General features: G+C 45.7%; 1 protein-coding gene across 1 annotated transcript; it reads right to left on the reverse strand.

Moving 5' to 3' along the window:
- Nucleotides 1-1,392: 1,392 nt before the first annotated feature.
- On the reverse strand, nt 1,393-23,641 carry LOC145350352 (uncharacterized). The gene is made up of 7 exons (XM_080199591.1): nt 22,651-23,641; nt 16,987-17,259; nt 13,528-13,698; nt 12,143-12,274; nt 11,006-11,178; nt 5,034-5,288; nt 1,393-3,571 (listed from the first exon to the last, which is right to left on the reverse strand). The coding sequence occupies exons 1-7, from the start codon at nt 23,057-23,059 to the stop codon at nt 3,371-3,373; spliced, it is 1,614 nt and encodes a 537-aa protein (XP_080055717.1). The 5' UTR covers nt 23,060-23,641; the 3' UTR covers nt 1,393-3,370.
- Nucleotides 23,642-25,130: the final 1,489 nt, after the last annotated feature.

The following is a 25,130-nucleotide window of genomic DNA, read 5'->3' on the forward strand; positions in this document are numbered from 1 at the left end:
GCCAATCCACCTAATATGCACATCTTTGGACTGTGGAGCACCCAGAGGCAACCCACGCAGACATGGGGAGAATTTTCAAACTCCACACAGTGACCCAAACTGGGAATTGAACCCGGGTCCCTGGCGCCGTGAGGCAGCAGTGCTAACCACTGTGCCAACATGCTGCCCCATGTGGTGTAGGTGCATCCACAGTGCTGTTAGAGAGTTCCAGGATTTTGATCCAGTGGCAGTGAAGAAACGGCGATGTATTTCCGAGTCAGGACAATGAGTGCTTGGAGGGAAATCTGCATGTATCTGCTGCCCTTGTCTTAGCTTCTGGAGTTCATATATTTGGAGGGTGCTGTTAATGGGCTTTGCTGAGTTGCTACAGTGCATTTTGTAGATGCTACACACTGCTGCCACAGTGTACCAGTGATGGAGGGATTGGATGTTGAAGGTGGTGGATGTAGTGCCAATCAACTGGGCTGCTCTATCTGGGATGGTGTTGAGCTTCTTGAGTCCTGTTGAAGTTGCACTCATCCAGGCAAGTGCAGAGTATTCCATCACATTCCTGACTTCTGCCTTGGAGACGGTGGATAGGCTTTGGGGAGTCAGGGAATGAGTTACATTCCACAGAATTCCCAGCCTCTGACCTGCTCTTGTAGCTACAGTACTTGTACGGCTGGTCCAGTTCAGTTTCTGGTCAGTGGTAATGCCCAGGATATTGATAGTGGAGGATTCAGCAAGGGCAATGCCTTTGAATGTCAAGGGAAGATGGCCGAATTCTCTTTTATTGGAAATGGTGATTGCCTGGCAGTTGTGTGGCACAAATTTTACTTCTCAGTTACCAGCCCAAGGCTGAGTGCAGCCCATACCTTGCTACCAATGGACAGGGACTGCCTCAGTCTCTGAGGAATCGCAAACAGCACTGAACATTATGCAGTCATCAATGAACATCCCCACTTCTGATCACATAATGGAAAGAAGGTCACTGATGGAACAGTTAAAGAAGTTTGGGCCCAGGACACTACCCTGAGGAACGCTTGCAGAGATGCCTTGGGACTGACAACAGTCCATGGTCATCTTCCTTCGTGCTGGATCTGAATCCAACCAGTGGAGATTTTTCCCCTGATTCCTATTGATCCCAGATTTGCTAGGGCTCCTTAATGTTAAATGTTGTCAAGGGCAGTCACCTTTGAGTTCAGCGCTTTTGTCGGTGAATGGACTAAGGCTGTAATGAGGTCTCCTGTCTTCCCAAAGGTGGCTCAGGAAGGATTGATCATGGCCTAATTTCTTTATCCTGTCACCAAGTCACTTGTGTAACATCCGGATCAGACCTGTTACATTCCCCTGCACCATCTCTGAACCCTGGGTCAAATCATGTCATAGTGACCAGAACTGTACACAGTTGAATCGAGGATTGGACCACCATGAATTCTCAGGATTGGGAGGTAAATTCAATGAACCACAAATGGAACACCAAGGGGGCACAGACAGCAAACTCCAACATGATAATCCAAACTCAACAACCCCTGGTCGCTCTGAGCGCAGCTCAATAGTACAAGAAGAGATCACTGAACTATAGTTTGAAGTTGACCATTCCTGTTGGATGCAGTCGGTCAGTGCATACATTGCTCATGAAGAGGAGAAGTGCCCACAGCCACGAGACTCTTGATGAGTGTTTAATCAGGAATTATAGATATAGCCCCTTTCTTACTCTGAGTACTTTGAAGGTTTTGCAGCCAATCAAGTGTTGTAGGAAACACAATAGCCAGTTTGTCACAGCAAGATCCCACAAAAGCAATGAGGCAAAATTTTGAGGTGTTGCTTGAGAGATGAATGTTCATAGGATCCCTACAGTACAGAAGGAGGCCATTCAGCCCATTGAGTCTGTACCGACCACAATCGAACCCAGGCTCTTTCCTCGTCACCCCACATATTTACCCTGCTAATCCTCCCTGACACTAGGGTCAATTTAACATGGCCGATCTACCTAACCCGCACATCTCTGGGAGGAAACCGGAGCACCAGGAGGAAACCCTCACAGACACGGGGAGAATGTGCAAACTCCACAAGGACAGTGACCCGAGTCCAGAATTGAAGCCGGATCCCTGGTGCTGTGAGGCAGCAGTGCTAACCACTGTGCCACCGTGCCATCCTGTCAGCCAGGTATTGGCAGTGGACACAGTTTTCCTTTCCTAACTAATCATCTCACTTTACCTGAAAAATCCCTCAAAATCCACAACAGAAAAGACAGTGGGTGAGATTTTCCAGGCGCACTTGCCTTGAAACTGGAAAAATCTACCCCCCCACCCCATCGAAGTCAATGGACCTTTCCATGGTCCGCCCCTCACCCGCTCCAATTCCCATGGTGGGCGGGATGGTAAAGTTGACCCCAGAGAGTGGCCACTCGCCACTGAAACTGCACAGGCAGCATTGAGAAAAAGAGGGCGTTTATGAGAGTAAAGCTCTGATTCACTAGGCCCTGTTAGTTTTAGAATCAGTCAGATCAATATTGCAATAGTGACTACACTTCAAAAATCATCTCACTGGCTGGGAACCACCTGAGGACACCTTGATATTACGAGATACAACATATGTTGACCAGAGGATTCTTATCGACTTCTTGCACCTTCTTCTCCCCGATCTCAAAGTTTATGTTATGGTGCCTGGAGGAGCCTGAGTGCAGGCCTTGATAGGGAAGGGGCCTTCACAGGCTGATAGTGTCCTCACCCACTGCACTAAGCAGAGATGAATGCGGGGTGGCCCTGGAGGACCCTTTGCTTTCCCTCACAGTGTGGCATCCCTCGCCCTGCATCCAGCTAACTGAGCCTGCGCTGAGCTTCATCCTGAGCTGAGACCTTGTCCTAACACTGGGTGCTGCCTCCACAGTGAAATCAGGAGGGGAACTCACTCCGTGCGATTTTATTTTTGCCTTTCAAGCTGAATTTAACTGCGTAACTCGCATTAATACACCATCTTGTCCTTAGCAAGGCACTTTGCTGGAGCATAATCAGACAAAGAAACTGGCACAAAGCCAAAGACCTAAAGCTCCGTTAAAAGGATATGTTGTAAGGAACACCTGAAAGGGGGAGAGGTGGAGGGAATTCTAGAGCTCAGGGCCCAGGCAGCTGACGGCATGGCTGATAGTAGTGAAGTGAAAAAGTCAGAAATGGGCAAAAGGCCTGAATAACCACCGGCCTGTACAGCTAACTGGTCAATCATTTAAAGTAAATCTGATCTCTGACAACAGTTACTTCCCATCAGGAGTCATTAAATCAAGGAGGGAATTAAAACCTTGCACAACCTTGATATTAGCATTTACATCTGCGCTTTGACATGTTTCCAGTCCCATTAGGAGAAAAGTCTGTGTTGAAATCAGTTGGCGTAGTTAGTGCAGGAGGTCCTTCTGCTGGACTGTCTGGTACCACACTGCAGTGGGGAGATTCTGACAGCCCATGTACTCCCGCTTCACTTCTTCTGGAGTTAGAGGCGGGTTGTTATAACAGGGTCCTCCGTAGATGGTGCTGTTCAGGAGTCCAGAAGTGGATTCAACTACTCCATGACTTGAGAGAGCAGTCCATGCAACATTCTGGGAAAATCATAAGTCAAATAGAGTTTAATGCTTTTCCGAGCGGAAGTTAAAAGTCCAATAATTCAATCACAGCTGCACCTGATACAATTGATGTGCCATTCCCCAGCAAAAATATTCCACATCCCCCATTTAACTTGGACTAATATAAATTGTGTTCTGTTACTATGATAGCTTCTCCCAGTTGAAGTCAATAATCGTACAATCCCTACAGTGCAGAAGGAGGCCATCTAGTCCACCGAGTCTGCACCGACCACAATCTCACCCAGGCCCTATCCTCCTAATCCCCCTGATGCTAAAGGACAATTTAGCATAGCCAATGAACCTAATCCGCACATCTTTGAACAGTGGGAGGAAACTAGAGCACCCAGAGGAAACCCATGCAGACACGGGGAGAATGTGACAACTCCACACAGACAGTGACCCAAGATGGGAATCGAACCTGAGTCCCTGGCAGTGTGAAGCAGCAGTGCTAACCACTGTAACACTGTGTCTCTCTTAATTAGTTGACCCCAGTCACAAACCATGGTTGCCACTCAGCCAATAGACATTTTGTTCTCTTGAACAAGGCTGAGGTTTCAGTCCATTCCCCCGGATAACTTCTCCCTCAGTTGTTCCGACATTCACTGGACAGCAAACAGATCCATAATGATCCTCAGCACCAGCCCCATTCTCTTGTTAGCAAGGCACATGTTATACCCTGAGTATTGAAAGAACAATCTTCTGCTCTAACTAGCAAGTGTAATGAACAGAAAAGAGATTCACAGGAGAAGAGACGCTTATGCTTGCAACACGGTGACAGGGGAAGAATGGGTGTGTCCCAGTAGGGTCTGGGAGAAAGTGAGACTGTTCCTCAGTGTGGGGAGAGAGAATCAGCAGATGGTTCTCCAGTGTGGGGAGAGGAGAAATATTTCCAACATAGTATGATGACAATACACCCATATCCCTTCAATATAAGGGTTTTGTACAGTGGGGCCATTCACTATCCTTCCAGAGAATAACGTAGCAACACAAATGGAAGATAAATATGGCCCAGTATTTAAGAAAGGAGGGAGAATGGAGAACTACAGAGCTGTTAGTTTGATCTCAGTTGGAGGAAAAATGTTAGAATCTATTATAAAGAATGAGACAACTGGATATTTAGAAAGTAAAATTGGGCAGAGTTAGCGTGGATTTATGAAAGAGAGTTTATGTTTAACATGTTTGAGTTTGTTTAGTAGAATAATTAGAGGAGAAGCAGTAGATATGGGATATTTGTATTTTCAGAAGACTTTTAAGAAGACCCCACACAAGAGGTTAGTAAATAAAATTAGACCTCGTGGGATTGGGGTGATATACTAGAATGGATTGAGAATTGGTTAACAGAGAGTAGCCAGGCAGTATGAGGCTTGGGTGGTCAAGGGGGCAGTTTTTAAAGCCTGTCTTGCATGCCATGTGCATTCTTAAATAACTTTTAACTGACCTTGAAGAGGTAATCAAAGAGACATTGATCGGGCTGAAGATCTCCCCAAAATTCAGTGAAGCAGGAGGCCCAGGTGAACTCTGACCCCCTGCTGTTGCTGATCAAGATGACGTTTGGATGCTTCTTGGAAGAAAGCAGTTTCTTCACCAGAGTCCCAGGATAGCTTTGATCGACAAATATTAGCACCCGTCGCGCATTGCACCCTTCCAGATCCATCAGAAACTCTCCCACTGTGTACTTCTCCTTCTGGTCAGCCTGAAGATTTAATTCATGCACAGTGTTAAAGCCTGAAATATTACATAGAACTGGGACTCCACTTATCTGTACAGCATCTTAGGTGCTCTGATGGCCTTGCTTGCAGATCAGAAGAATCATAGAATCAAACTGTGCGGAAGTGGCCCTTTGGCCATTGAATCTGCACTGACGCGTGAGAAACACCTGACCTCCCACCTAATCCCATTTACCAGCACTTGGCCCATAGCCCTGAATGTTACGGCGTGCCAAGTTCTCATCCAGATACTTTTTAAAGGATGTGAGGCATCCTGCCTCCACCACCCTCCCGGGCAGCGCATTCCAGACCCTCACCATCCTCTGGGTGAAAAAGTTTTTCCTCACATCTCCCCCTAAACCCCTCATCTTGAACCAATGCTCCCTTGTGAATAATCCTTCAACTAAGGGGAGCAGCTGTGCCTTATCCACCCTGTCTATATCCCTCATAATCTTGTATTGCCTTCAAAAACTGTCTCAGTGCTTTACTCTTTTTTAAAAAATTCATTCTTGGGATGTGGCCATCGCTGACAGCGGTTATAGCCTTGGGGAAGCTTGGGAGAACTGAATGACGTTGTTGAACCTCTTTGGTAAGCAGTTAAGAGTTAGCCATGTTGGTATGGGGCTGGAGGAATCGGCTCACACTAAGTAAGGAGAACAGGTCTTCTTCTCTAAGTGACCTTAGTATATCAGTTTAGGTTTTAAGGACAAGCTGACAGTTTACATGACCACTTTTATTACCCCAGCTTTTTTTAATGTATATTTAATAACTGAATTCATATTTGCAAATGGCATGACCGGAGATGTTTTATTTAGAGGGTGACAGATTCCATGACACTATTCAAGAGTTCTCCCTAATATCCTGGGCCAGTGTCCTTTCCTTAACCAATGCCCAGTCATTATCACATCACGGTTTGTGGGATCTTGCTGTGTGCAAATTGGCTGCTGTGTTTCCTACATTCCAACAGTAACTCCAAGTTTATTCATTTATTGGTGTCATAAGTAGGCTGTGTTGATGCATTGATCTGTACAGGTGCCGGACTGTGGTGACTAGGGGAATTTCATTGCAGTGTTAATGTAAGCCTTGTGACTAATAAGTAAACTTTAGGCATAGTTTCATGTTCGGTGCAGGCTTGGAGGGCCAAAGGGCCTGTTCCTTGCTGTAATTTTCTTTGTTCTTAGGCTGACATTAACACTGCAATGAAGTTAGTGTGAAAATCCCCCAGGGAGCCACACTCCGGCGCCTGTTCGGGTACACTGAGGGACAATTTAAACGACCAATGCAGCCTAACCAGCACGTCTTTCGGATTGTGGGGGGGGAACTGGAGCAGCTGTGTTCCATTGGGTACAAGCACTAGAGAGATCCTGGGGCAGTGTGAAGAGCTGTTTGAATGGGAGTTCTTTCTTTTCCACATTAATAGGGGCAGGATCACCTCAATAAGATGATTGACAAAATGTGTCATCAGCTCAAGTCGTGTCTGACAAATTTACTGGAGTTCTATGAGGATGTGTCTAGGGCGGTGGATAGAGGAGAGCCGGTGGATGTGGTCTTTCTAGATTTTCAGAAGGCGTTTGACAAAGTGCCTCACAAGAGGCTATTGCAGAAGGTCGAGGGACATGGAGTTGGGGGTAGGGTGTTAGCGTGGATAGAGGATTGGTTGTCAAATAGGAGGCAGAGAGTGGGGGTCAACGGGTGCTATTCGGATTGGCGGATGGTGACTAGTGGAGTGCCCCAGGGGTCGGTGCTGGGGCCTCAGCTTTTTACCATTTATATAGATGATCTGGAGGAGGGAACCGAGTGTAGAGTGTCGAAATTTGCTGATGACACCAAGATTGGGGGAACGGCAAATTGTGCGGAAGGTGTGGAGAGTCTGCAGAAGGATCTAGATAGGCTGGGCGAATGGGCCAGGAACTGGCAAATGGAATTTAATGTTGGCAAGTGTGAGGTGGTCCACTTTGGTAGGAAGAATGGTAGGAAGGACTATTACTTATGGGGCGAAAAACTGCAGCAGGCGACGGTGCAGAGGGACCTCGGGGTCCTTGTGCATGAGTCGCAAAAACCCAGCTTGCAGGTGCAGCAAGTGGTCAGGAAGGCGAATGGGATGCTGGCCTTCATAGCGAGGGGGATTGAATATAAAAGTAGGGAGGTCTTGCTGCAGCTGTATAGGGCATTGGTGAGGCCGCAACTGGAGTACTGTGTGCATTTTTGGGCGCCACACCTGCGCAAAGATATTTTGGCCTTGGAGGGAGTGCAGAGGAGGTTTACTAGACTGATACCGGAGTTGAGGGGGTTGAGCTATGAGGAGAGGCTGAATAAACTGGGCTTGTACTCGTTAGAGTTTAGAAGAATGAGAGGAGATCTCATTGAGACGTATAAGATGATGAATGGGATGGATAGGATAGAGGTGGAGAGACTCTTCCCGCTCAAAAAAGACAATAGGACTAGGGGGCACAGCCTCAAGATAAAAGGGGGGCGGTTTAGAACGGAGTTGAGGAGGAACTTCTTCACTCAAAGGGTGGTGAATCTCTGGAATTCTCTGCCCGTTGAAGTGGTAGAGGCTGCCTCGCTAAATATTTTTAAGACGCGGGTTGATGGGTTTTTGATAGGAGAGGGGATTAAGGGTTATGGGGAGAGGGCGGGAAAGTGGAACTGAGCAGCGACAGATCAGCCATGATCTTATTGAATGGCGGGGCAGGCTCGAAGGGCTGGATGGCCTACTCCTGCTCCTATTTCTTATGTTCTTATGTTCAAGGAGACCGATTACAGTATAAACCACCTGAAAGTCCATCGGTGGTTAATTAAAACATTCATTCCCAGGTAGAAATAAGTCTGCAGCTTGCACAGATCACAGGGTGAATTATTGTTGGAGATTACTGAGAAATTAAATTCCAGGTGTGCTATTTATCATCAGGAGTTTTTTAAAAATTTAAAGTGATTGCCAAACTGTAATGAATTGTTCAAAGCCCCCTTCTGTTTCCTGGATCAGATGCCAGGATAAAGAAAACTGGGATTAAGGTGAAATGAAAGTGTTGCTTCTCCAGCTTCACTGGAACTTAGTCCTTGTAGCTGCTGCCTTTTGTGATCCACCTAATCCAGTCCCTGAAAGGATGCATTAGACAGACCATTATTCAGCTTTCTCCACTCCTCACTCACATTTACAAATAAACACTTTACAATTGCCTTTTCATGCTCTTGAATGGTGTTCCTGATGCTGAAAGGCACCTTTTTAAAAATAACTTCACCCTACCTGAAAAAAGGAATGATGTTATCTTTCCTATTTTCACTTTCAATTTGAGACTATGGGAAACAACCTGGGCTCAACCTGTTCTGATACATTAAATGTTCAACTTGTGCCAGCATGGAGTGTTTGGGCAGAACGAGCTGTTCCTGTGTTATATATAATAACATCCAAAAAAGGATTAGAAGGGGGCAGTTTGGTCCTTTGAACCCGTCCTGCTGGACAAAGTCCATTTTGATGCCTACCCTCTTTAACTTGATTCCTGAGTTCTCTCTGGATTGATTCAAGTCTAAACACAACCTGTACCAGAGCCGAAAGTATGAGGGGCCCAAATAGATGAATGCAGTGAAACCCAGCTAGTGGCTTACTTTCAGAAGTTTTTAAAGTTTATTTATTATTGTCACAAGTAGACTTACATTAACACTGCAATCAAGTTACTGTGAAAACTCTCTAGTTGTCATACTCCGACACCTGTTTGGGTACACTGAGGTAGAGTTTAGCATGGCCAATGCACCTAACCAGCACGTCTTTCGATTGTGGGGGAAAACCGGAGTAGCCGGAGGAAACTCATGCAGATAGGGAGAGAATGTGCAGACTCTACACAGACAACGACCAAGCCGGGAATCGAACCCGGATCCCTGGTGCTGTGAGACGGCAGTGTTAATCGTTGTGCCACTGTGCCTCACTGTTGGAAGACAAGAAATGTGGCAGCCTACTAACGTGCTGCAAACCCTATGAACAGTAATCCGATGACAATCAGATAACGTGCTAAGATCAAAGGACTAAGCTCAGCCAGGACACTGGGAAAACTCTCCTTGGGATAGTGGGTGTGGAGTCTTTGATGTCCACCAGGGTAGGCAACTGCTCAGCATGGATTTCAAAAGGGAAACTCCTACTTGACCAACCATATTGTTCTTTTAAAGGAGGTTACAGAGAAAGTAGATAATGGTAATGTAATAGATGTAATGTATTTGCATTTTCAAAAGCCCTTGATAAGGTGCTCCATAATAAACTATTGAATAAGGTTAAGGAATGTGGAGTCAGGGAGTAGAATGTATTGCTAGCTGGTTTCAATACAGAAAGCAGAGATTGGGAATAAAGAGTTTAAATTTATTTATTAGTGTCACAAAGTAGGCTTACATTAACACTGCAATGAAGTTACTATGAAAACCCCTAGTCATCAGATTCTGGTGCCTGTTCTGTAACACTGAAGGTCAATTTAGACTGGCCAATCCACCTAACCCGCATGTCTTTGGACTGTGAGAGGAAACCGGAGAACCTGGAGAAAACCCATGCAGATACGGAGAAAACATGCAAACTGCACACCGACATTCATCCAAGCTGGTAATCAAACCCAGGTCGCTGGCGCTGTGAGGCAGCAGCGCTAACCATTGTGCCACTGTGCTGCGCCAAGAGTAGTTACTCCATGTGACAGAAATCAAATAGGAAATCCAGAAGAAATTTTTTTGCCCAGAAAGTAGTGAGGATGTGGAATTCCCTGCCATGGGCAGTGATTGAAGTAAATAGTACGCATTTAAGAGGAATACAGATAAACAAATGAGGGAGAGGGGAATAGAGATTGTGCCAACAGAGTGAGATGAGGTAATACAGGTAAAGACTCAAGTTAAGATAAGTACTAAAACAGAATGGTTGGACAGAAGGACCTGTTTCTGAATTTGAGTTGATTTGATTTATTATTGTCACATGTATTAGTATACAATGAAAAGTATTGTTTCTTGTGCACTATACAGACAAAGCATACCATTCATAGAGAAGGAAAGGAGAGAGTGCAGAATGTAGTGTTACAGTCATAGCTAGGGTGTAGAGAAAGATCAACTTAATGTGAGGTAGGTCCTTTCAAAAGTCTGACCTTAAGTTGGTTGGAACGTGGCTTCAGACTTTTGTATCTTTCTCCTGACAGAAGAAGGTGGAAGAGAGAATGTCCGGGGTGCATGGGGCCCTTAATTATGCTTTCCTGAGTCAATGGATGTAAAAACATACAAAATAGGAGTAGGAGGTGGCCACTTGAGCCCATTCCACCAGCCAGAGTCTACGTTCCTCCCCTGCCCTCCATAACCCTTGATTTCTTTGTCAATCAATACTTTATCTATTTCAGCCTTGAACATATTCAATGACCCAGCCTCCACTGCTCTCTGGAGAAGGGAATTCCAAACGCTAACAACCTTCTGAGAAATTCCTCATTTTATTCCTCAGAAGACCACTTATTTTAAAACTGCCTCCTAGTTTCAGAATCCCCTAGAAAGGGAAACATCCTATCAGCTTCTACCCTATCACACCACCTCAATTATGTTTCCTATGTAAAGGCAAAGGCACCTCTGACAGTGTGAGATCCCTCAGTACTGCACTGAGAGCCAGTCTTCTCTATGGGCTTGGGTCCCTGCATTCCCTTGAATCTAGTGTTACATTACGATGGAACAAAATCTCAGTGTTTGTTTAAATACCTACAATTCCATTTTTATTGACGTCCCAGAGTAGCATGGTCCCATCATTTCTTGTGGGACTGTTGAGATACAGAACCAGAGAATCGGCGCAGTTGACGGCACGGCAGACGTAGGAGATGTAACTGCGAATCATCACCTTCTCTGTGGCTGGGTAGATGTCCTCAGTCTCCTCATCCACTGGAAAGAAAGCAGTGACATCAGGAGGTTGACTCAACTCACTCATCTTTCAATCAACACCACCAAATAAATTTTCTGCATGTTCTCACATTGCTATTTGTGACTCGAATTGTTGGCTCTACTCTCTCCACGGATGCTGGATGGGATTTTTTGGCTTCGAACCCGGAAAATCCCACCTGAGATCAACAGATTCCGACTATGAATCCTGCGAAGGGCAGGACAGGAAAACTTCCCCCGCTGAGATTCTCCAGCGTTTTCTGTTTCAGATTCCAGCATCCACAGTATTTTGCCTTTCTATTCAATTGCTATTTGTGGAATTTGCTGTGCACAAACTAGTGACCACGTTTCTCACATTATAACCATGATTATATATCAGGAGTACTTCATTGGTTGTAAAGTATTTTGGGATGTCCTGGGGTCTTTACAGACGCGAGTCTTTATTTCCAATTTATTTTCCCCAACTTCTCTACCTCCTTTTCACCTTCTCTCCTTCACATATTTATCCAGTTTTCTTTTGCAGGTTACTATTGCATCTGATTCCAATGCTCTATTCCCAGCTTGCACATTCTCCCCGTGGGTTTCCTCCGGGTGCTCTGGTTTCAGTCCAAAGACGTGCAGGTTAAGTGCATTGGCCCTGCTAAATTGCTCCTTAGTACCCCAGGTTGGGGGAATTAATGGGATAAATATGTGGGGCCATGGGGCTTGGGTGGAACTGTGGTCACTGCAGACTCGATGAGCTGAATAGCCTCCTTCCTTGTAGGGATTCTATGATTCTAAATCTCCCTTCACTGATTAAGTTTATCAGTACAGAGCTCAATGCGGCAGCATTTACCAGGAATCTGGTTGTACTGCTGATACGGAATACACTTTGGCTGCATTTACTGGGGAGTTGTGAATGGTTGAGTCTAGTTCCCAGGGTTCGGGCTGTTTTTATTGGTGCAGACTGATACATGGCGGTATTTACCTGGGACCTGGCCATCCCCTGCAAAGAAGATCTTGATGTTCTCTGTCCGGAAGCCGTTCCTCCGCAGCATTCGGTAAAAGTGTAACACATTGTACACGTGCCGCTGGTATGTGAGATGTTCCCTCCACCCTCCTGAAAATTAACCATATGGCAGCAATGAGGAGACAAAGCTGTGAGCAACAACCTATTGCTGAAAGACTCGGTACACACAGGGATCTGGGCTCATGGCCTTGGATCATGAAATAACATTCTTGCCTGAGATAGAAGCTTTGGGTTTGAACAGAAACTTGAGCCCTTCATGCAGCCTGGCTCTCCAGTATGATACTGAGTGCTGTCATGTCAGATTCTTGTCTTTTAGATGGGATGCTAAACTGATTCTCCTTTCTGAGGTGCATGTTAAAGATCCCACAGCTGGTATTGGAAGAAGAGCTGGGACAACATTCACTCTTTAAGCAGCATCACACAACAAAATTATCTTCATCATTACAGCATTGCTTCACTCCATTCCTCTTCCCTACTATCTCTTGTTCTTTGCTCCCCTCTCTACCTTTCTCACTCTTCCCTGCTTCACTCTTCTATCTCCCCTCACCATTTCTGACTCTCTGGCTCTCTTTCAGCTTTTGCCTCCACTCTTAACATCCCTTCATCTTCCTCCATCTCTCAAGGAAATTTGGCATGACAGCTATGGTTCTCACCAACTTTTACAGATGCACCACAGAAAGCATTCTTTCTGGTTGTAGCACAGCTTGGTATGGCTCCTGCTCTGCTCTAGACCACAAGAAAACACATAAGGTCGTGAATGTAGCCCAACCCATCATGCAAACCAGCCTCCCATACATTGACTCTGTCTACATTTCCCACTGACTCAGCAAAGCAGCCAGCATAATTAAGGACCCCATGCACCCTGGACATTCTCTCTTCCACCTTCTTCAATCAGGAAAAAGAAAGAGAAGTCTGAGGTCACATACCAACCGACTCAAGAATAGCTTCTTCCCTGATGCTGTCAGACTTTGGAATGGACGTACCTTGCATTAAGTTTCCTGACACCCTAGCTATGGCCGTAACACTACATTCTGCACCTTCTGCTTTCCTTCTCAATGAACGGTATGCTTTGTCTGTATACCTCGCAAGAAACAATACTTTTCACTGTGTGCCAATACATGTGACAATAATAAATCAGATCCAAATTAAATCCTTTGCTCCTTCCTCTCCCAATCCTTGTCTTATCTACCAGCAATGCCGCCCCCCCCACGACTTTCTCCTTCACTTTGTCTCCTCTTCTCACTCTCTCTCCACTCCATCCCTCAGCCATTTTCCTTCACACTGTCTCTTCCTGTTTCTCTTACTCTCACTCTCTGTCTCTCATGAACACACACACATCTCACCAGAGAGCAGCACTCCATGGTCACATGTCTGGTACATGCGACAGGATTTCTGTGATGACAGCTGTTGCCGATGACACCGGCGTGTGTTTTTGTTTAGTTCACAGTTGGCGACGGCAGGGTTGGGGCTGGTGATGCTGAGAGGCTGAGGACACGCTGCAAAACCCTTCTGTTCTGGAAGGAAAAAAGACAGTGTTACCCTGAGCTCATTCCCTCAAACCACAATCAATCCTGCTGGGAAGGGGGAGAGTGGAGGGTTCCTTAATTCAAATCATTGACCTGATATCAGAGCCGTGACTGATATTTAATCCCGAATTGAAATCTGAGATTTGAGGATCAAATTCTGCTCCCTCTGAAATATTCTGGGGAAATTGTACTGTAATCTGCCCATGGGGAAACTGTTGATTTAGATACATTGCCATTTTCACACCTCTCCAATTTTGTACAAAAAAAATGGTGAAAGCCATTCAGCCCTTTGGTCATAGCTCCACCTTCCTGCATTATTCACAGATATCCTGATTCCATTAGCCTCCAAACATGTATCAATCTTGGTGTCAAATATACTTGGTCGAGAATTGGTAGCTCTCTAGGATAAAGAGTTCCAAATAACCATCTGAGTGAAGAAATTTCTCCATGCCTCAGTCCTAAATGACCAACTCTTACCCTGACTTCTGAATAGAATAGAACATAAAATGCTTACAAAACAGAACATAAGAAATAGGAGCAGGAGTAGGCCATCTAGCCCCTCGAACCTGCCCCGCCATTCAATAAGATCATGGCTAATCTGTCATGTCTCAGTTCCACATTCCCGCCCTCTCCCCATAACCCTTAATCCCCTTGCCTATCAAAAACCTATCAACCCGCATCTTAAAAATATTTAGCGAGGCAGCCTCCACCACTTCAACGGGCAGAGAATTCCAGAGATTCACCACCCTTTGAGTGAAGAAGTTCCTCCTCAGCTCCGTTCTAAACCACCCCCCCTTTATCTTGAGGCTGTGCCCCCTAGTCCTACTGTCCTTTCTGAGCAGGAAGAGCCTCTCCACCTCTATCCTATCCATCCCATTCATCATCTTATATGTCTCAATGAGATCTCCCCTCATTCTTCTAAACTCTAACAAGTACAAGCCTAGTTTATTCAGCCTCTCCTCATAGTTCAAGCAGAAGCAGGATACTTCACTCTATCAAGTCTGTACCAGCTCCCTGAAAGAGCAGTTTCGTTAGTCTTGCTCTGTGGCCTTCTTCCGGCAGTCCTAGCTTTCTTTTCCCTCTCAGATGCTTAGCTAGTTTCCATGTGTAAACTTTGATTGAATGTACCTCCAGCAGCCCCTCAGACTGTACGGTTAAAAACATTTATCCTCATGTTGCCTTTTGTTTTCTTGACAATGACCATAAATCTGTATCCTTATAAAGTTTTAAACTCTCTAGCCAGGGACAAACAGCCTATTCAGTATCTTCCTTGGCTAACCCCCAAAGAATATTACACATTTCAGTGGAATCGCCTCACATCCTTATAAACTCCAGAGAATCTAGAACTATCCTACTTAAACTCTACCATTCTGACAGCCCTCCCCCATCTGGAATCATTGCATGCCCTCTCCATTAACATCAATATCAGGTGGGTGTCACACTGATATCCCATTCCATCCCTGCGGTTCCAAGCCTGGCGATCTGGGTAAAAAAATTCTCATTCTTTTTCTGGCAGTCTCTGCTCAAAGAAATAATTTATCAAAGACTATCAAACATTCAATCAAATGTACTGGGTTAATTTCAATAATTACAATTGTTCAAAGTTAACCAAGGAAGTGGGATGAAATGAAATGGGCCCAAATTGGAATATCTTACAAATATTCCAAACTTTACTGGGAGTGTTTGATGGGGGACAGTGTAGAGGGAGCTTTACTCTGTATCTAACTCCGTGCAGTACCTGTCCTGGGAGTGTTTGATGGGGACAGTGTAGAGGGAGCTTTACTCTGTATCTAACCCCGTGCTGTACCTGTCCTGGGAGTGTTTGATGGGGACAGTGTAGAGGGAGCTTTACTTTGTATCTAACCCCGTGCTGTACCTGTCCTGGGAGTGTTTGATGGGGACAGTGTAGAGGGAGCTTTACTCTGTATCTAACCCTGTGCTGTACCTGTCCTGGGAGTGTTTGATGGGGACAGTGTAGAGGGAGCTTTACTCTGTCTCTAACCCTGTGCTGTACCTGTCCTGGGAGTGTTTGATGAGGACAGTGTAGAGGGAGCTTTACTCTGTATCTAACCCGGTGCTGTACCTGTCCTGGGAGTGTTTGATGGGGACAGTGTAGTCACAGAGTCATTGAGGTTTACAGCAAGGAAACAGGCCCATTGGCCCAAGTTGTCCATGCCGCCCCTTTTTTTTTAAAACCCCTAAGGTAATCCCAATTGCCTGCACTTGGCCCATATCCCTCTATATCCATCGTACCCATGTAACTATCTAAATGCTTTTTAAAAGATAAAATTGCACCCGCCTCTACTACTACCTCTGGCAGCTTGTTCCAGACACTCATCACCCTCTCTGTGAAAAAACTGCCCCTCTGGACCCTTTTGTATCTTTCCCCTCTCACCTTAAACCTATGCCCTCTAGTTTTAGATTCCCCTATCTTTGGTAAAAGATATCGACTATCTAACTGGTCTATGCCCTCGTTATTTTATGGACCTCAGCCTTCTACGTGCCAGAGGAAAAAGTCCTAGCCTATTCAGCCTCCTTATAACTCAATCCATCAAGTCCCGGTAGCATTCTAGTAAATCTTTTCTGCACTCTTTTTAGTTTAATAAATATCCTTTCTATAATAGTGACCAGAATTGCATACATGCCAAGAGTGGTCTTACCAATGTCTTGTACAACTTCAACAAGACGTCCCAGCTCCTACATTCAATTTTCTGACCAAAGAAACCAAGCATGCTGAATGCCTTCTTCACCACTCTGTCCACCTGTGACTCCACTTTCAAGGAGCTATGAACATGTACCCCTAGATTTCTTTGTTCTGTAACTCTCCCCATTGCCCTACCATTAACTAAGTAAGTCCTGCCCTGGTTCAATCTACCAAAATGTATCACCTCGCATTTGTCTAAATTAAACTCCGTCTGCCATTCGTCAGCCTATTGGCCCAATTGATCAAGATCCCGTTGCAATTGGAGATAACTTTCTTCACTGTCCACAATGCCACCAGTCTTGGTGTCATCTCCAAACTTACTAACCACGTCACCTATAGAGAAAGCTTTACTCTGTGTCTAACCTTGTGCTGTACCTACCCTAGGAGTGTTTGATGGGGGACAGTTTAGACGGAACTTTACTCTGTATCTAACCACGTGCTGTACCTGTCCAGGGAATGTTTGATGGGGAACAGTGTAGGGGAAGCTTTACTCTGTATCTAATCCTGTGCTGTACCTGTCCTGGGGATCATGTACTAAAAACAAAGAGGTAGAACTTAAAGAAGATACCAACCTACACAGCGGAGTCTCTGCTCTTTGTGCACATCCTTCTGTGCCACCACTAGAGGTATGAAATGTATCTCACACAGCCCCACAAGCCGCTCCTCTCTCCGGGACCGATCTCCAGTGTTGCGGACCTCCCTGTTCGGACTGTTCCTGGCCGCCTGGGCCTTCAGCCTGCTCCTCGCTCGCTCTTTGGCATTGTGTCGCTCATTACGACTGGTCCTCCTCTTCAACAGGTTCTCGCAGCGGCTCTTCAGGGCCAGGGTCATACACTCGTAGTTACCTGGGGTTACAGGTCATCTCCATGAGTCACACTAACACACTGTTCACCTCACCAGCAGCACAAGAAACCCTTTAACTGATTGTCTCCCTCCCCACCATCCCATTATAAATCTTACTGCATTAATTTATTCAGTTCCTTTTTGAAAGCTCTTTTGGATTTAATTCCTTCTTTTTGGTTGAGCATCAACTTTCTTTGTCAGAAAGTTATCTTACAGTTCCCGTCTTTGTTCCGTGGATGAATGATCTTTAATTTATGCGTTTCTGTTCACCATCACCTGCTGTGCTCAGTGATCTCTACCCTTACCCTCAGCCCGCAACACCTCAGTTCACAAAATTCTCATCCTTGATGGCTTTCTCATCCTTCATGGCCTTTGACCCTGTTCCTATTCTGTAATCTCCAGCCCTAAACCCTCCATTCTGTCTGCAGCCCCCCAGTTCTGGCCTCTGGTACATCCCTGATTTGAATCCAGTTGTGGCTCTATGATCTGGAATTCCCACCCTAAACTTTTCCACCTCTGTAACTTGCTTATTTAGCGTGTCAAATTTTGTTGCTGAATGTTCCTCCTGCTAATTATCTTTTTTACCATTTTTCTGCATTAAATTTGCTCCATAAATGTGCATTGAACAAGCAAATCATTCCTTCTTTACTCTTGTGTTCTCTGTTCTTATTTATGATATCTTTAAATAGTCCATCTACCGTTTAGTTTGGTTCCAGTGACCACATTGCCCCCACATTGCCAAGAATGGAGTACCTGCTGATTAGAAACATGGTTCACTGTCTGTCTGACCTTGCTGTCTGTAAAATTAATTACCCGCAGTGTAACTATCTCGTATCTCTATCATTTCTTCCACATCCCATAATTCTTCACAGCTTGAGAAGATGTGAAACAAGACAATTACCTTGTGCACACTGAGCTCTCACAGAGACACCGAAACAAACGTGCAAAATAGGCCATCCGGCCCCTCGAGCCTGCCCTGCTATTCATTAAGATCATGGCTGAGCTTTTTGTGTTTCAAATTCCAAATTCCCATCTACCCCAATAAGCTTTGATTCTGATTGCACTGTGGCATGGTAACTCTGTGGTTAGCACTGCTGCCTCACAGCACCAGGGACCCGGGTCACAGTCTGTGTGGAGTTTGCACGTTCTCCCTGTGTCTGCGTGGGTTTTCTCCGGGTGCTCCAGTTTCCTTCCACAGTCTGAAAGATGCGCTAGTTAGGTGCATTGACCTGAACAGGCACCAGAGCGTGGTGACTAGGGGAATTTCACAGTAACTTCATTGCAGTGTTGATAATGTAAGCCTTACTTGTGACTAATAAATAAACTTTCTTCCCTTTTTGGGAGTAGGTAGATCTGTTTCTTTAATGATGTTTGCTGAGGTGCAATTATTGGCCCAGGGTAGCAGGAGAAACTCTCCTTCCCTTTTTAGGAAGAGTGCCAAGAAATCTTTCACATCCACCTGGAAGGGCAGGCTGGGTCATATTTAAAAGACAGCACCTCTAACGGTGCGGCCTTCCTTTGTTGCTTCATTGACAGTTACCTGGGGGCTCCTGTATTTGTGATAAGGTGTTTTTAAAATAGTAATTACATTCCTGTGTCTGGCCTCTCTTATTAGGGCTATGGAGGGAGAAATTCAATTCAGATTGCCCTCCTGACTGCGTCCATTTGAGCTGCTGGTGTGAATGTGGAGAGGGAGAGCTTCAGCCTCAGCTGTGATGTCCACGTGGTGGAATAGACAGCACTCCGTGTCAAGGCTGAAACTTTTTTAATTCATTCACAGGTTGTGGCTATCACTGGCAGGGCCAGCATTTACTGCCCATCCATAATTCACTGAATGGTTTGTTGGGTCATTTCAAGGAGCAGTTGTGAACCAGTTTAGGGGCAGGCAATGGCAGAGTGGTATTACCGTTTGACTATTAATCCAGAAACTCAGCTAATGTCCTGGGGACCCGGGTTCGAATCCTGCCATGGCAGAATAAAAAACATCTGGAATTAAGAATCTGCTGATGACCATGAAACCAATTGTCGGGAAAACACACCTAGTTCACCAATGTCCTTTAAGGAAGGAAATCTGCCGTCCTTACCCGGTCTGGCCTACATGTGACTTCAGAGCCACAGCAAAGTGGTTGACTCTCAACTGGCCTCGGGCAACTAGTGACGGGCAATAAATGCTGGCCGGCCAGCAACACCCATGTCCCATGAATGAATAAAAAATCTGCATTGTATGCGTCTGGAGACATAGGATAGACGGGGTAAAGAGAGCAGCTTGCCTTTCCTACAGGAATAAACTTGTAGTTACAGGGTCACCATTACTGCTGTGAGCATTTTTATTCCAAATTTATTGTACTGAAGTTCCCCGGCTGGGTCTGGTGAGGACATAGGAACAGTTGTAGGCCATTCTGCCCATCAAACCTGCTCCAATATTCATCAGATCATAGCTTCATAGAACCACTACTGTGCTTTGGTCCATCAAGTCTGCGCCGACTCAGAATCTTACCCAGGCCCTCAGCCCAGCCCCACGCCTGCCCACTTGTCTGATCCCCATAACCCTTGCCAATCAACCAACCTGCACACCTTTGGATTGTGGGAGGAAACTGGAGCACCCCGAGGAAACCCATGCAGACATGGGGAGAATGTGCAAACTCCACACAGTCACCCAAAGCCGGAATCGAACCCTGGTCCCTGGCAAACCCTGTGCCACCATGCCACCTATGGCAGATCATCTACATCAATGCCACTTTCCCGCAGTACCTCCATATCAACTGATGCCATCAGTCTACAGAAACCTATCAATTTCTGTCTCGAACATGCTTCCACTGCCCTCTGTGGTAGGAATTCCAAAGATTCATCACCCTCTGTGTGAAGAAATTCCTCCTTATCTCCACCTTAAACGGGCCGACCTCTTATCCTGAAGTTCTGTCCCCTGGTTCTGGAATCACCAGCCAGGGGAAACATCTTACCAGCTTCCTCCTTGTCCCACTCTGCAATGAGAACATTGCATTCTTCAAAATTCTCGGGACTACAGCCCGGGTTCCTCAATCTCTCTCCTTATTGAACAATCTGGTCATCCCAGGAGGCAGTCTGGCGAAGTCCCAATGTGTTCTCTGTATGGCAAATATCTCTTTCCTTAGATAAGGAGAGCAAAAGTGTGCACAAGTATCCAGTTGCAGCCTTACTGAGGCGCTATACAATTGCAGCAAGACATCTTCTGTCCTCCAACCCCCTCACAATGAAAACCAGCATATCATTTGCCTTCCTTACTTCTTGTTGCATCTGAACGCTGGTTTTTAGGGATTTGAACTCATGTTTCAGATCCATGGCCACTGCACTCCTAGCTCATTAACATAACCATATTGTTACCATACTTTTAGGAAGGCTGGCTTGTTAGGGAGCAGCTGGCTCCGATGAGACCCTCTGTCCCAGTGATGGTTAATACCCCTGAGAGGGAATGAGGGGAAATGATGCTTGAGCATCTGTTACACTCTACATAACCTGATCAAACATTCAATTCTCACAGAATGCCAACTTCTCCTCTCACTCAACTCTCTCTGTTGGTGACTGAGGTCCTATCAACATCAGAAGTACAAGTTAAAACCAAAATTATAACAATAGCCAGCAATATAAACAACTATATATAACTGGAATATACCCAGCAATATAACAATAATAAACTCGATATAACAATGGCCCAGAAAAAACTGCCAACATATAATACTAAACAGCAATATATCACCATAACCAACAATAACTAGTAACTTATAACCATATCCAGCAATATATAACCATAACCAGCAATAACTAGTAACATAACCATACCCAGCAATATATAACCATAACCAGCAATAACTAGTAACTGATAACCATAACCAGCAATAACTAGTAACTTATAACCACAACCAGCAATAGCTAGTAACTTATAACCATAACCTGAAGGATGGCACAGCCATGAACAATGATGTAAAAACACAACTGGGTGATAAAGATGGAAATATCCACAATCCCGCACAAACATAAAAACAGCACAAAACACCCAGTGCAACAAGCTCAAAACTTCTGAAATTTTTCAGAGGTCCAAAAGCATGAAAAAAACCTCTGGCAATTGCAAGAACCAAACTCCTCACTCGATTCGGGCATTGACTCCAGACGCAGTCCCACACAGTCAGACATAGTCCCACATAGTCTGACACAGTCCCACATAGTCTGACACAGTCCCACACAATCAGATACAGTACAACACAGACAGACTCAGTCCCACACAGTCAGGGGCAGCTCCAAGCAATCAGACACAGTCCCACACAACCAACACAGTCCCACACAGTCTGACGTGGTCTCACACAGAAAGAAAACGCTCCAAAGTGTCCTCCACATTTGGACACTGCCACAACCCCCATCGAATCCCTTCTATTCCTCTCTCTTCTGTTTAGATTTTGCTTTCTCTGACCTCTGTTCTTGGTTGAGAAATTCGGATTCAATAAAGCACAAACCAGAGCCTGGTCATTTATTAAAAATTAATGAGCAGTACCCACTCTCACAGTCTTGGCCCGTGTTCTAACCATTTTAACCTTCATCATTTGTTTTGAGTTTGAATCTGTCAGAGACCTTTTCTCTCCAGATTGAGTCTTGACTTTTTTATTTTACATTCTCAATATTATTCTGCTTTATCTTTCAGTGTTTTTTTTCAGTCTTACTGTCGTCCTCTGTCCCAGAGTCTGATTCTCTAACCCCCTCTGGTTATCCCAAATCATACGGCCAGTACATCTCTAACCTCCCTAAGTCAACAGGAACAGAACAAATCCAACAATATACAAAAACAACTTGCATTTATGTAACCTTCTTAACGCAGTACGGACAAAGTGGAAGTGTTTTCACAGGAGCTTTATCAGACAAATGTTTACCATCAAGCCGAACAAGGAGATATTCGGACAAGTGACCAAGAAGTAGGTTTTCTACTGAGCATCTGAGAGGAGGAGGAAGAGGCCGAGAGGTTTAGAGAAGGAGGTTTATGGCGGCACAGTGGCATAGTGGTTAGCACTGCTGCCTCACAGTGCTGGGGACCCGGGGTCGATTCCCACCTTGGGTCACTGTCTGTGTGGAGTCTGCACGTCCTCCCCATGTCTGTGTGGGTTTCCTCCGGGTGCTCCAGCTCCCTCCCACTTTCCGAAAGATGTGCTGGTTAGGGTGCATTGACTCAAACAGGCACCGGAGTGTGACAACGAGGGGAATTTCATAGTAACTTAATTGCAGTGTTAATGTAAACCTTACTTGTGACTAATAAATAAATAAGCTTTTAAAGGAATTCTCGGGCTTAGGGCTCAAGGGGCGGAAGACACGATCACCAATAGCAGATCAAAGAAAATTAAATGGTGACACGAGAAGAATTCTCTGCTCCTTACCTAAATACAGCCCCTCTCGGATCCCACACCTCCGCTCATTCACGTTGAAGTCGATATGGAAGACAGTGACCGGATGGCCAAAGCTAAGCTCCGGGCTGGGGTCAAGGGTGATGACCGCATCATGTGGAGATCCCAAGCTGAGGCCAGAGTCTGGCAGGATGGTGATCAGCTTCTCCCCAGTCCGGGGCTCTGCCGCGTAGACCGCCACAGCCGTCTGTGGGATCTCCGCCAGTCGTTTGCACTCGGAGTCTGACAGGAAGGAGACTCGCTGACACAGGCTGGATTTGAGGTAGCCCAGGCTGGCCGTTGACCAGCGATGCAAGCGGGCGGCTTTGAACTGCGACCCCTCAGCTCCCAACAGCTTGACGAGAATCGCCGCGGGCAGCAGCCATTTCCAGAGCCAGATCATGACCAGAATCAACAGGCAGCACGGGGTCCCCGAGGAGGGCAAAGCAGAAACACCCCTCGACACACACTCACACACACACACTCACACAAACACACACACACTCATACACACACAAACACACACACACACACATTCACACACTCTCACACTCAACACACGCACACATGCACACTCACACACCGGTGATACCACTTCAAGAAGTGATTAAAGTCAATCTTTCAGGGATGCAGAGGGTCAGATGCACGTAGGCAGAGTGGCAGCTGTCTCTGTCAGTGAGCTGAAGGCAGACACACACTGAGCAACAATCTCAGCAGGGATCAGGCTGCATCAGTGACTGCTCCAAACTGTGGGGAGCCACTGGAGCAGCTCGAAGTTAGTTCTGCGAATGCTGGCTCCAACCCCACCCTCCCCAGCCTGACACCAGCACTGGGCGGGACTTGGCAGCTTCTACCCTCTCGACCCAGCTCACTGCATTGGCCCAAAGCACAGCGCAGCAAGCAGAGACTCCCTGTCAGAGACAGACTCCCTCTCACACACACACACGCTCACACTCTCACATGCACACACTCACATATACACTCACACACACACACACATACATTCACACACACACATTCATACACACACAGACACTCACACACACATATACACTCACTCACATGTACTCACACACACACACACATACATTCACACACACACACATTCATACACACACAGACACTCACACACACACATATACACACATGCTCACACACTCAGATTGATGGCATAGTGGACAATGAAAAAGATTATCTCAAATTGCAACAGAATCAATTGGGCCTGTGGGCTGACAAATGGCAGGTGGAGTTTAATTTAGATAAAGGTGAGGTGATGCATTTTGATTGATCGAACCAGGGCAGGACTTACTCAGCTAATGGTAAGGCACTGGGGAGAGTTACAGAACAAAGAGATCTCGGGGTACATGTTCATAGCTCCTTGAAAGTGGAGTCACAGGTGGACAGAGTGGTGAAGAAGGCATTTGGCGTGCTTGGTTTCATTGGTCAGAACATTGAATACACGAGTTGGGATGTCTTGCTAAAGTTGTACAAGACATTGGTAAGGCCACACTTGGAATACTGTGTGCAATTCTGGTCACCCTATTATAGAAGGGATATTATTAAGCTAGAAAGAGTGCAGAAAAGATTTACTAGGATGGTACCGGGACTTGATGGTTTAGTTATAAAGAGAGGTGGATGGACAGGGACTTTTTTCTCTGGAGCATAGGAGGTTGAGAGGTGATCTTATTGAGGTCTATAAAATAATGAGGGGCACAGATCAGCTGGATAGTCAATATCTTTTCTCAAAGGTAGGGGAGGCTAAAACTAGAGGGCACAGGTTTAAGGTGAGAGGGGAGAGATACAAAAGTGTGCAGAGGGGCAATTTTTTCACACAGAGGGTGTTGAGTGTCTGGAACAAGCTGCCAGGGGTGGTAGTAGAGGCAAGTACATTTTTCTTTTCAAAAGCATTTAGATAGTTACATGGGTACGATGGGTATAGAGGGATATGGGCCAAATGTGGAAATTGGCATTAGCTTAGGGGTTTTAAAAAAAGAGCGGCCTGGACAAGTTGGGCCAAAGGGCCTGTTTCCATGCTGTAAATCTCTAAGACTCTATGACACTCGCACACACACTCACACACACACACATACACTCATGCACACACACTCACACACACACACATACATTCACGCACACACACACATGCACACACACACACTGTCACACACACATACACACTCACTCAAAATGAATGGGGGAGCAGGCTCAAAGGGCCAAACGGCCAAGTTCTGCTTCTATTTTCTATGTTTCCATATTGCTGGAGGAGATTACAGAGATAGGGAGGAGTGAGGCGATGGAGGGATTTAAAAACAAGGATGAGAGCTTTCAGATGGAGGAGTTGCTTCGCCAGGAGCCATTGTTGATCATCAAGTTCAGAGGTGACAGGTGAAAGGGTTTGGGACAAGTTAGAATCGCAGGCAGCAGAGTGTGGAAGACTTGAAGTTTACGGAGAGTAACATGTGGATATCCAGCTA

The sequence above is a fragment of the Carcharhinus amblyrhynchos genome, chromosome 11, assembly GCF_965287045.1.
Source record: "Carcharhinus amblyrhynchos chromosome 11, sCarAmb.v2.hapA, whole genome shotgun sequence".
NCBI classification, from domain to species: domain Eukaryota; kingdom Metazoa; phylum Chordata; class Chondrichthyes; order Carcharhiniformes; family Carcharhinidae; genus Carcharhinus; species Carcharhinus amblyrhynchos.